The following is a 12,645-nucleotide window of genomic DNA, read 5'->3' as shown; positions in this document are numbered from 1 at the left end:
ATTTTTATTATGTTGGCCTGCTATATTTGTGTTTGTGATTGCGTTTGTACTGTAGTAATGTTTTCCTTGTGTGTTGTACTAAATTTTATTTTAATTGAAGTAGAAGTTAAGTTTAAGTGTTTGTGTTGTACTAACTTTTATTTTATGAAACTATCAAACGAATGGAGAACTAAAAAAAGTAATGCGCATATTCGATTAAATAATATTGTTAATGTATACAAAAATATTATTTATACCACGTCAATGTGTCCCGCATTCGGTGTGTCTCAATGCAACCGCTGGCCTGAGGCGCATCCCCTCCCGCCCGGGTACGCTATCAGGATCATCATCATCAAGTCGTCTCCTTATAGCTGGATGCGGCGCAGGATGACATGTATCGGTGGTGCTGTCAGCTCCAGTAGAAGGCTACATAATAATATGAAACTTAGTATAGAAAACTACATAACAATTCACAACAATTTATATTGTCTTACCATCATCATCTCTAGATCCTGAATGTAGTCATCTGTCGCAGCATCGCATGAAGCCTTAAAAAGGAAATTAATAAAGTTAAAGAAAATAAATAAGTTACAGTTAAAACAAATTCAAATTCAATACTAATAAACTCATACCTGCGCATGTGATGTGGAGCCATAACTCAGTCGGCGCCCACTATAAAAATCTCGGGTCGGTCGATCCTCAACAGTGGTAGACGGGCCTGGGAAGTATCTACCCCAATCCACCCCTTGAATATCCGAGCCTGTGATCAATAACTGACTCGATAGGGTCACCTGCGATGGCACTAGAGAGCGATAAATTCCAAGGCTGTAAGACGGCATGTCCGTCTCATGCATGCCACCTGCCATATCAGCAGCAACATCATCAGCAGGAGCCTCAACGCCCTCTTGCTGGGGACCACCTCCTCTCCGCCCATGACCACGTCGTCCGGCACCACCAGCTCGTCGGGCATCACCAGCTCGTGGGATACTACAGCCTCGCTGGTACGTGGTTGGGTCCATATAATCAGCCTCGTGTGCCAAACGCTGATCCGATCGGGCTCACTGCAGTGTCTGCGCAGCCACATCCATGAATCGACGACTATACTCCTGCATGGCCACAGGATCGTGGACATAACTCTGCATCTGCTACCCCATATGATAGACGGTATGCAATCCAATCGCCTGCACAAAGTAAATAATATAAACTACATATTTGGCACTAAATTATAGCTATATAACTAATAATAATAGAAAACATACCATGGCCTCGTGTCTCCCGGCGTATGGGGCGTACCGACCGTGTGCCTGATGAACTGGATTCCTGATAAAAAGTCGGGAAACAGTGCGGTACCATGCCATATAACGTGGAATAGAAAAGTGCTGCGGAGGTGGGGTCAAGTCCCTCGCCTGTCCCAGGTACCCAACTGCTCGTTAAGCCATGCCATAAATGTGTCGTCTGCCCTGGACCAATCATCCCTCTCATAATGTAAAGCATGCCATGCAGGCGGAGTCGGTATAAGCTGCGGAAGGCCAAACTGACGAAATACCCGCTCGGAGGCATGATGCTCGACAATATCGAGGGATATGATCGGGACAGAAGCCCTCCAAATATATCGGCCAAACGTGCAATACGCTGGCAGGGTACCTATCACCTCATCGGTGTACGACGTCCAGATGAACTATCAAATAAGAACACAAACCGTTAGTATGCGCATTACTAAGTTAATCTATAACAGGTAAGTTTAGTTAGATATTCACCTGTGCGTTTTCCAGCAGATCCAACACATCCCTGCAGAGGGGGAGATTATGATGGGCATCATACTCTCGTGCAAGAGTACGACGCATAACCCACCTACATGCACTATATTACTAGTCTTTAAGCAAATAAATAATTTAAACCAGATAAAACACAACAAATACATTGTAATCACAAAACATTCACAAAAATACATATAAAGCAATAATAATAATTTATTAACATTTTATTAACAAATAATAACGATTTCACAATTTTTACATATTTTTTTGCAATATTAATATCTTAGTCCGGATAAATATAACATACCAATTTAATCGCAAAAAAAAAACACAAAACAACATACAACACATTCAAAACAACTAATATGCATTATTTATACGAGTTTGGACATAAACTAAATCGGAATACCTCGATTTATGTTTTTTCGGAAAGTTGAAGATTTGGAACTTTGACTCCGAAACAAGTAACTCACAACAATAGAAGGCTTGGCTATGATGTGGGACCAACAATATCTACTGGATGGTTGGGGGTCCACACGAGCTTTTTGGGACGTTAATGGAGGGGGCGCTATTTTTTTTAAAAACGAAGGGGGTAGTGGGCAGAAACGTGGGGGAAAGGGAAGGGGATCTATTATTTATGTATATTAAACGCGATTCACTACCGCATTTTATATAAAACGCAGTAATGAACCACACTTTATATACTTGTCTTATCAGCTGCCAGGTAAATCACGGTTTGTTACCGCGTTTAACCTTAACGTCCCAAACAGCCGTTAAGATAAAACACGGTTCATAACCGCGTTTTATATAGAAATATAACTTTTTTTACACTCAAAAACGTGTTTTGAGTCCAAAAGAACCACATTTTGGTTTCGGACTCTCAAACACAATACTAACACTGAACGTTGCAGTGTGTGGCAGGTCTACAATCAACAATGTATATGCTCGATCGTCATGACACGTCACGTGAAAAACTCAAGTAAGCTCAAGACTATTACCCCTGAATTATTTTGAATTGGAATATTACCACCCCTAAGAAGTATAGATTGATTAGGTATTTGGTTTGATTGTTACTCGATACCTATACTTGCGGGAGGTAGTAGGTACCCCGTGGAATTAATCGAGGTGCGAGTAAGCTGGTCCGGTCACCATGGTTATAAGAAAAATGATATTTGGTTTGGTTTTTGGATACACACACACACATATATATATACCTCTCAAAAATTTTGTTTTCAGGGAGGGGAAACATTTACAAATTGGGATCAGAGGTAGGTCAGGAGAGAGGAAGAAAGAGAGGCGATGATATGGGACGGGGAAGAGGAAGGGAAAGGAGAATGGGACTCGAAAGACGACGACGAAGGAGAATGGGACTTGGAAGACGAAGACGACGAGGAAGGGGAAGGGGAAGGGGACTTTGAAGAGGAAGAGGACGAGGTCGAGGAAGAGGAGGACGATGGGGACGAGGAGGAAGAACAGTAGCACAAGAGGCCAAGGCATTAAAGCACAAGAGTAAATGGAGGCAGAGGAATATCACAGAGTAAGAAACTTGGGTTAGTTACTAGCAAATGAAAAAGAGAAAGAAATTGCCGTCTTTAGCATTAGTTATCTAGGAGTTTTCAGTAGACTGGTGCATAACTAGTAGTTTGCTCTATTCCTTTATGTAGTTAATCTTAACTATGCATAATTTTGTGGGAGTCTGGTTTTCAGCACTTTAGGCTGAGCATACCTTTAGAGTTCCTGCTTGTGCAGGTCTTATTGACTGGCTTTAATTGCACTTTAGTTGCTTGCAGTTCGATGGATATGAATTCCTGAGTATGATATACAGATACTTTGTTGATGGTTTAGTTTGATGATACTGTGCTTTGGTTCAGAGAAAAAATTAAGTAATTATTTGAATAGTCCCAGAAGTATGCTCTCGGGCACCTTTCCCGAGCCTAACTTTTTCTAGCCTTCCTTTTCCTCAACCACTTTTTTAGGGGGAAAATCCGATAATTTAGAACAGAATTTATTCCAGTCTTCAGTTATTTTCAACAAAGTAATGTTTATTTAGAACATAGAAGAAGATAGAGTTTATTAATGCAGGTTTTAAATCAAATGACATCACAAGTAGATGCTCGGGGGTGGAGAAATGGTTTGATTGGGTTGAACATAGCAGGAATTTAATGAGACAAATTACTATCAGCATTAATGTTTCGCCGATCACAAGTACAACTGTGTCAGACAAAGATCTATGGGGTAGATGCCTTGCCGGAAAATTTCAGGCTTCTTTTCAGGAAACTCCACTTTGAACGATGTCCGGCGATGGGCCTGCAACTCATGGAAATAAGCATGTGGGGTCAATGTGTTTGAGATGAAAGATCATCAATTTCTGTTTGAACTTCCATCAAGGAAGATAGTTGAACATGTCTTGTCTGGCGAATGGAGTTGGAGGAAAACGAAGTGGAAGCTTGAATGGGGGAGCCCTACCAGTGATTGCTGGCCAGATGAAGTTGAAAGAAACTGAGTTGGGGTAAGGTTGCTGGGACTACCTATGAATGTTTGGTCTCAAAAGGTATTCAAAGAAATAGGGGATTGCAGTGGGGGATAGACCGGTGACTACTCTGAAAAATCATCTCCATTGGGCACGCATTAAAGTAAAGGATGATGGTAAAAAAGTTTAATGCGAATGTTATTTCATTAGAAGTCTCACTGTGTTTGTCAAATTAAACAAATGCACAAGCTTATCAGATTTACCAAACAAAGCGGTAGCAAGTTAAAACAGTTTTACATCCAACTTGAGATGACTAAACAACAAGTATCTAGAGTATACCTGCTTAGAGAAGATATTGGTTCAGAACATCATCTTCAGAAATCTTCTATTACCAATAATGAACCTTATAAATCTTTTATCCATGAAGCAGCATGGCCAACCCACTATGGTAGTTTTCTTACATCTTAATAGCATTTAGATTAATCCTCCAACATATGCAATCCAAGCAAATTGAAGCTCACATTTCATTTTCTCTGCAAGCAACAATACATTATGGGGTTTAGCTTCGTCGAACAAAAAAAAAAATCAATGAAGAAAAGAAAGAAAGAAAGAAATAAGAACATGCTGGCTTACATTGTAGAGAAAAATAACATTTCCCAAATTATCTCAACTTGAAATAAGCTCATGTTATTAAATTCAGCAATCAAAGTGAAAATTACATGTAATTCCAAATTATCCCAATGTTCCTCTATGTAAACCTACCCACGTCCAACAAAATTAATCAAATCAGAACCCAACCTCAATTTGTTTCCACTTTTCTGAAACGGATCTTACAGTAAAAGAATCAATTAAAGCACCTGATATGCTAATCAAGCCAAAACCCCAAAGATCTAATCTTTTTGCAGGTCAAAGATCCGATCTTTTTGCAAAATGAAGCTTGCCAAAAATCTGATCTTTTTTGCAGAAGAAGCTTGACAAAGATCCAATCTTTTTGCAAAATGAAGCTTGCCAAAGAATTGATTTTTTTTAATAATAAGATTAGCGAGGGTACAATCAAAATCTATTCTTGTTTACTAACACAAAAGGACGAACCTTGTTTCTGACGAGAATTTCTACAATGAGATTGGGATAGAAAGAGAAAAATAATGTTTTGTTTATTTATTACTGTACTAGTATTTTATAAGTAACTATTACAGAAGAACAAAACAAAAAGGAAAAAAAATCAGTTCGAGGGACAATAGAAAGGAAATAGTACACAATCCCGAATAGAAAGAAAACTTAGGTTAATGACCAAAATGAAAATTTAGGTTATGTTTGGTGAAAGTGCTTCATAAAATATTTGGAAAAGGCAAACAACAAATTTAACACGTGAGGTATAGCTTTAATCCAATTTTTTTGTCCTTGAGTAATTTGATAAAAGCATATTTATAGCCCGTTTAGCCAAACTGTAAAAATCAGCTTATTTTGAATGTGTTTTTTCTCAAAGTGTTTTTCTCAAAAGTAATTTTGGTAAGAAGCAGCTTGTGTTTGGCTAAATAATTTGAAAAGTACTTCTGAGCAGCAATTGGTGTTTCGTCAAGTTTTAAAAAATTGCTTCTAAGTGTATTTTCTCAAAATACTTTTCAAAAAAGTACTTTTGGAGAGAAGCTATTTTTTGTTGTTTCTGCTTCTCCTCAAAAGCACTTTTTTCCTTTCAAAAGCTTGGCCAAACACCTTAATTTTAGAAAAAAAACACTTTTGACTAAAAAAAAAAGTGCTTTTGCCTCAAAAGAAATTTGGCCAAACAGACTATTAACCTTCAGAAAATTTAAACATATGATTTTACCCCCTAATACACGTCCTTTCTTATTTTGATTTCTTATGACAATTATTCCAAATTATTTATCATATCATATCATATCATCATACTATATTACAAGTATGAAGACCTCAAGGGAAAGTTAAAAGACCAAAATACCCATTAAAAGATGGATGGCCATTTTTCCTTCAATCAAATATTACTCCGATAATGTTATTGTGTGCGTAAATATAATTATACACTGACGTTTTGTTTCTTTCATCCTCCGTATTAATAGCATTTCTATACGTTCTTACATTCTTTACAGCATTATAAATTTTCTTACTTATTACTAATTGTTTGTATCTTTCATCTTCTACTGAAGCAATAACAATGTTCTTGCACAACTTTTCACATTCTTTAAAGTATTCTATAAAAGTGCAAAATAATGTGTCTAAAAATTTATATATAGTAAATTAAAATAAAATGCATCAAAGAAAGATGGCTTTCTCTTCGAAAATAATATTTTTAGTGGTTTTTCTCTTTACCAAACAACTCGTATTCTATCAAAAACTTTCTAATAGAGAACAAGAAGTAGAAGTAGGGTTGTGCACGGATCGGATCGGATCGGATTTAGCACATTTCGGATTCGAATTTCGAATTTCGGATTCTAGAAAATCCAATCCGAATTATATCGGATTGGATCGGATTTTAAAGTTTGGATCGGATCGGATTTCGGATCGTATTATTATGCCTCAAAGTTGCAAACTAATATGTATATTTTCTCTGTAAAAGAGGTAATACATTAAGAAAAATTCATGTTTGTGCAATTATGAGAGTAGTATGGTGCCAATATAGTTAAATCTAGCAATTGTAAAGGTAATAACTTGGAGGAAGATGTAAAGGAAGTAAACTATCCGAAATTAAAGTGTAGTATTTATACATTGCCTAATAATTTCGGATTTCGGATCGGATCGGATTAAAATATACCAATCCGAATCCGATCCGAAATCCGAAATTTTAGTAAATACAATCCGAAATCCGATCCAATCCGAAATTCAAAATCCGAAATTGAATGGATCGGTTCGGATTTCGGATATCCGATCCGAATGAACAGCCTAAGTAGAAGAATATATGTATATTAACAACAAGCGGATTCTTTGCAGTTTCCTCTTCGGTCTTCTCATTTTTTTTTAAGTGTCACTTTATCTTTTTTATATAAAAAAAATTCAAATTCTTCTCCGAGTCACTATCCCTTCAAGATCTCTTTCTATGTGGTTATACAGTACTGGTCGTTTTATATTTCATATTAATTTTTTTTGTTACTTCCGACGAGTATTCATGGAACCGCACAAATATTTTTTTCCTAAGATATATCATCATCCATGTTAGAACTGGTAATTATGATAGATAAATGGTGATATTCAAATTAAAGTTCATCCATGTTAGAACTAGTAACTACAACAGATAAATGGTGATATTTAAAGTTTGAAGTCTATTCTAACTTGAAGTCACCCACTATATTTACTTACAAATTGTATTTTTTTTTTTCTTTTTGTTAGTTCTTCGAAGAGTTTTAATAGTAAAAATGATATTAATGCAAACAAATCATGTAAAAAGTCACAAGCATGTTCAGCTTACATGAAAAATTTTCAGGACTTTATTGAATACCTTTAAATTATCATCTTTTATTCAAATAGGCTAATTATTCATCAAAAAGAGTTTGTAATTTTTCCATTTTATATTTTTTATTACTCATTATACATATACTTTAATATACTAACTTTTACGTACGTGCGTCGCACGTAATATTAACTTAATTAGTCAAAATAATACTTAAAATTTAAAATAATTGGAGAATGAACCTACAAAAATAATTAACTTAATTAAGTTAGTTAGACGTTCCCTTCTGTCGCTTTAGTTTGTTCTGTTATGTCTAGAACTTAATTCTTTTCATTTCATTGATATGCCTTTTGAAAATATGACATAAAGTTGTTTGAGTGAGAAAACATGTAGCCGCAAGTGCAATACAATATTGGCGATTATTTGAACTCACCTCCAAAAATTATTACATTTTCACCAAACTACATCAACGTTCTTGTATAACTGAAGCTCTTGTCAACTATTTCGAATGTCCTTACTTAACTACATATTTTTCATCCCACATACCAAATTATGATTTTCTTGTCTATTTTAGTATCATTATTGTACTTTGATATTTTTGTCTTAATTGTTTAAAAATGTATGTCAAATCTAAAGTATGTTGTATGGATCAGGTAAGATAGTTGTTGCTTTATTATATTCAAAGCAATAAAGTGTTAAGCGTACACATGTTCTACGTCGTCAAATCCCAGTATTTCTAAGAGGCTAGATCTAAATACCCCAGTGATAATTGGTCAATTATCAACATCTTCACTAGTACCAGTCAATGGAACAGTAAATCTGGTAAACCAAGATCAAAATCAAGTAAGTATCATAGGTTCATAGGAGAAATCAGTAGTAGAAGAGGTGGCGATAACAAATGAGACTACTAGAAGTAAAGCTCCATGGACAACTCTGTTTCAGAAGAATAGATTTGTCACCAATAGTATGTCACTATCCTATCTTCCACCACAATTGTTGATGGTCAACCTATGGTTCAATTAGATAAATTAGAGGTAGAAGAGGAAGAGAACAAATAGAGATGTGCGTTGATTGCATATGTCATAGGTGATGAACCATAGTATAATGTAATGAAGCAATACATCAATTTGCACTGGTCACATGTCACTGAACCTGAATTGTTCTACCATGATGAAGGCTATTATATCATTAGATTCCAATCTATTACAGATGCTCGAGAAATATTATGTGATGGTCCTTACTCGATTGCTAATAAGCCCATCATCCTAAAACCATGTACTTTTGACTTTCATTCACAGAAGAATTCCCTACTGTTATGCCATTGTGGGTAAAGTTTCCTAAGTTACCTATGTCGTGTTGTGGAGTGGGCTCTCTAAGCAGAATTGCAAGGGTAATTGGAACTCATGTCTTTGTTGATGAGTATACTACTAAGCATACTCAAGTATCCTATTCTTGAATGCTTATTGAAGTTAATGTTACAAAAAAATTGGCCACTGAAATTATAGTTATTGATCCTTATGGAAAGATGTTTCTGCAAACTGTAAACTATGACTGGAAACCTGTTTATTGTGACAAATGTTTGGTTGTAGGATACAAATATACCAACCAGGCACGACCTGTAATGCAGCAACCTAACCAGACAAGAGAACAAGGAGTAACGAGGTTATCACACAAGAATGGAGAATAAATGGGCCTATACATAATGCAACTAGACCTCAGAATGTAACTTCATCTGAGGAACATCAACAAGATGGCAACAAAGTGGAAACTGCATATCAAAGAGGAACAACAAGGGTACCTGATCCTAAGGGGACTAATGACCAACACAACATGATTCCTGTAGCTGAGAAGCAGGATGACAGAGGCAAAGCAGTGCAAAGTCCTGAACTTAACTTCATCAACTTCCCACATTTAACTCCCATCCCAGTGAAGAACAGATTTGAGTTGTATCAACAAGCAGACATGAGGAGCACATTCTACCTGGGGATAGAGGTGGAAATATCTTACAACAATGAGAATTGGTTGATCTGGAATATAAAGGGTGTAAATAAAATGTATAAACAAAAGAAGGTTAGAGAGTATATTAGGGAAAATAAAATCAAGCTAGTAGGAATTATAGAAACTAAAGTGAAGGAAGGGAATGCTCAAAGGATCTCAAAAGCTATTGCTCCTGGATAGAGTATACTGAAAAAATACAAGGATGTTAGGAATGGAAGGATCTGGATACTATAGGATACCAATAACTTGATCATCAATGGTATTAAAGATGATGCTCAAATGATACTTGTCATGTAAAAAGTAGAAGATATGATATTGACTGCTTACTCACCGTAATTTATGGCCACAATGGCCTAGAACAAAGAAGAGCCCTCTGGGATAACTTACAATAACTATTGCTGAGTATAACAGTACCATGGATGATAGCTGGAGATTTTAATACAGCACTATACCCTAATGATAGAATGTCTTGTAACCCAGTAAGCTACTCAGAATTACAAGACTTTGCTGCCTACCTACAATATACCACATTGATAGAACTACCTTAGAAGGGTGACTACTATACATGGTCTAATAAGCAACCTGAAGCAGATAGAGTCAGTAGTAGATTGAACAGAGTTTTTGACAATTATGAGTGGATGATGTCCTAGGGTCATGTGGAAACAAATTATGGATTGCTTCAAATTTCAGACCATACTCCTATGCTATTAACACTAACATCTTCTACATGGAAAGGTAGAGTGCCTTTCAGATTTTTTAACATATGGGCAGCACATGAAGACTTTTCTCAAATAGTTGCTAGCATGTGAAATTCACGAGGTACACAAGGTACTTTGAAATCAGTTTGGACAAGATTGAAAAAGCTAAAACTTGCTTTGAAAGCTTTAAACTCTAAGGAATTTAGGGGCATCATTCAGAAAATTGAGAAGGCTAGAATAGATCTGAGGGATATCCAAGAAAAAATCTCAGAGAATCGCACTAATGGTTTACTAGATATGGAGAACAAAACACTACCGAACCTTGAGAAGTGGTCATTAATTGAAGAGAGTGTGCTGCAGCAGAAAGCTAGAGAGTAATGAATGATAGAACTCAGAAGAAGCAAATCACAAAAATCACAACTTTACAAGGAAACAAGTTGACTAACCCTGATGCTATCAAAAGAGAGATTGTTGATTTCTACAAAAGCTTAATGGGATCAGCTGCCACTTCTTTGCCTGTCATCAACAGAATGTACATGAAGAATGGTCCTACATTATCTCATCAATAAAGAGTTGATCTCTGTGCAAAAGTAACTAATCTAGAGATTGTTGAGAGTCTTAAAGCAATTGGTGATGATAAAGCTCCAGGTATTGATGGATTTAATACAGTCTTCTTCAAAAAGGTATGGGACATTATCAACACTCAGATCACAGATGCTGTAAAAGAGTTCTTCATAACTGAAAAGATTTATAAGGCCATAAATTGCACCACTGTTACATTAGTTCCCAAAGTGACTAAACCTACCACAGTCAAAGAGTATAGACCAATAACCTGTTATTCAATCATATACAAGATGATCTCTAAGATCTTAGCTTCTAGATTACAGAAAGTCGTGCCTTAAATTATCTGTGAAGCTAAAGCAAGCTTCATCTCTGGTAGAAAGATTGCTGACAATGTCATCCCAGCTCATAAGCTAGTCAAATCTTACACTAGAGTCCAATATATATCCTAGATGTATGATAAAGATTGATCTCCAAAAAACTTATGACTCAGTAGAATGGATCTTCTTACAATAGGTGATGGAGGAGCTTGGATTTTCTGACAAGTTTATCAGGTGGATAATTGGAATACATTAAGACAGTCAACTATACTATCCTTGTGAATGGAGAAATCACAAAACCTTTCAATGCTTCCAAGGATCTTCGACAAGAAGATCCTATCTCTCCTTTCCTTTTTGCAATAGTGATGGAGTACTTGAGTAGATCTTTACATGATCTTAAGATGGAGCCTACCTTCCAATATCACCCGGATATAGGAAGCTGTACATAACTCATATGAGTTTTACTGATGATCTCCTATTATTTGCTAAGAGTAATTTATCCTCAGTGGCCACACTAGATAGATGTTTATCTCAGTTCTCTAAGGCAGCAAGTTTGCAGGCTAATTTGGGAAAAAGTTCAGTTTATTTTAGTGGGGTGAAGCAAGATGTGAAGGAACGGATATTGACTCGCCTGGGATTTGAAAAAGGATCCTTCCCTTCAAATACCTAGGCATTCCTTTGTCTACAAAGAAAATAGCTCTCGTACAGTGACAGTCTTTGATTGAAAAGATCACAGCTAAGATTTCTTCCTGGAGTGCTAAAAAACTATCTTATGTTGGTCGTATGTAACTGATGTAGTCTGTAATCTTTGATATCCAAGCTTACTGGGCTCAATTGTTTATCTTACCTGCTAAGGTATTGAAAATGATAGAGGCACTCTATAGAAGCTACATTTGGTCTGGAACTAACACAATAACCAGGAAGGCCTTAGTAGAATGGGGAAAGATATGTACTCCCAAGTCAGCTGGTGGACTTAATCTCATCAACCTTCCTTTGTGGAACAAAGCAGCAATTGCCAAAACTTGCTGGGACTTAGCACACAAACAGAACAAACTGTGGATAAGATTGATCAATGCATACTATAGCAAACAACAGTAGCTACAACATATGCCAATACCACAACAAGTCAGTTGGATGGTGAGAAGAATAATTGGAACAAGAGCAAGTATACTGCAGGCATAGAACTTAAGTGATCACAGCAAGAGCATTATTAGACAAATATACCTACTGCTTTTAGGAGACCTACCAAGAGTTAGTTGGAAATGTCTAGTCTTCCACAATATTGCCAGGCCAAAGGCAGTCTTCACTATGTGGTTGTTGCTTCATGGTCGATTGCCAACTAAAAATGGATCAGCCAACTGGGGTTTAACTATCACCCCTCAATGTGTTATGTGCCAAGGACAGGATGAATCAAGGGAGCACCTCTTTATCAAATGCCCACACACTACAGAACCGTGGGAGA

The 12,645-nt window shown here is 36.5% G+C and overlaps 1 protein-coding gene across 6 annotated transcripts; it reads right to left on the bottom strand.

The window, feature by feature from the left end:
* Positions 1–170: 170 nt before the first annotated feature.
* Positions 171–5,440, bottom strand: LOC104210942 (uncharacterized). Of its 6 annotated transcripts, none has more exons than XM_070172338.1 (7): positions 4,840–5,440; positions 4,546–4,739; positions 1,737–1,839; positions 1,239–1,657; positions 612–1,160; positions 474–527; positions 171–405 (listed from the first exon to the last, which is right to left on the bottom strand). In XM_070172338.1, the coding sequence occupies exons 5-7, from the start codon at positions 996–998 to the stop codon at positions 241–243; spliced, it is 606 nt and encodes a 201-aa protein (XP_070028439.1). In that variant the 5' UTR covers positions 999–1,160; positions 1,239–1,657; positions 1,737–1,839; positions 4,546–4,739; positions 4,840–5,440; the 3' UTR covers positions 171–240. The 6 variants fall into 6 exon arrangements, with proteins under 6 accessions (XP_070028439.1, XP_070028442.1, XP_070028443.1 ...); XM_070172341.1 differs by having other exon boundaries at positions 1,737–1,830; XM_070172342.1 differs by having other exon boundaries at positions 5,005–5,440.
* Positions 5,441–12,645: the final 7,205 nt, after the last annotated feature.

This window comes from Nicotiana sylvestris, chromosome 4 (genome assembly GCF_000393655.2).
Source record: "Nicotiana sylvestris chromosome 4, ASM39365v2, whole genome shotgun sequence".
Classification (NCBI taxonomy): Eukaryota; Viridiplantae; Streptophyta; class Magnoliopsida; order Solanales; family Solanaceae; genus Nicotiana; species Nicotiana sylvestris.
This window is presented reverse-complemented; position numbering and strand designations above follow the sequence as displayed.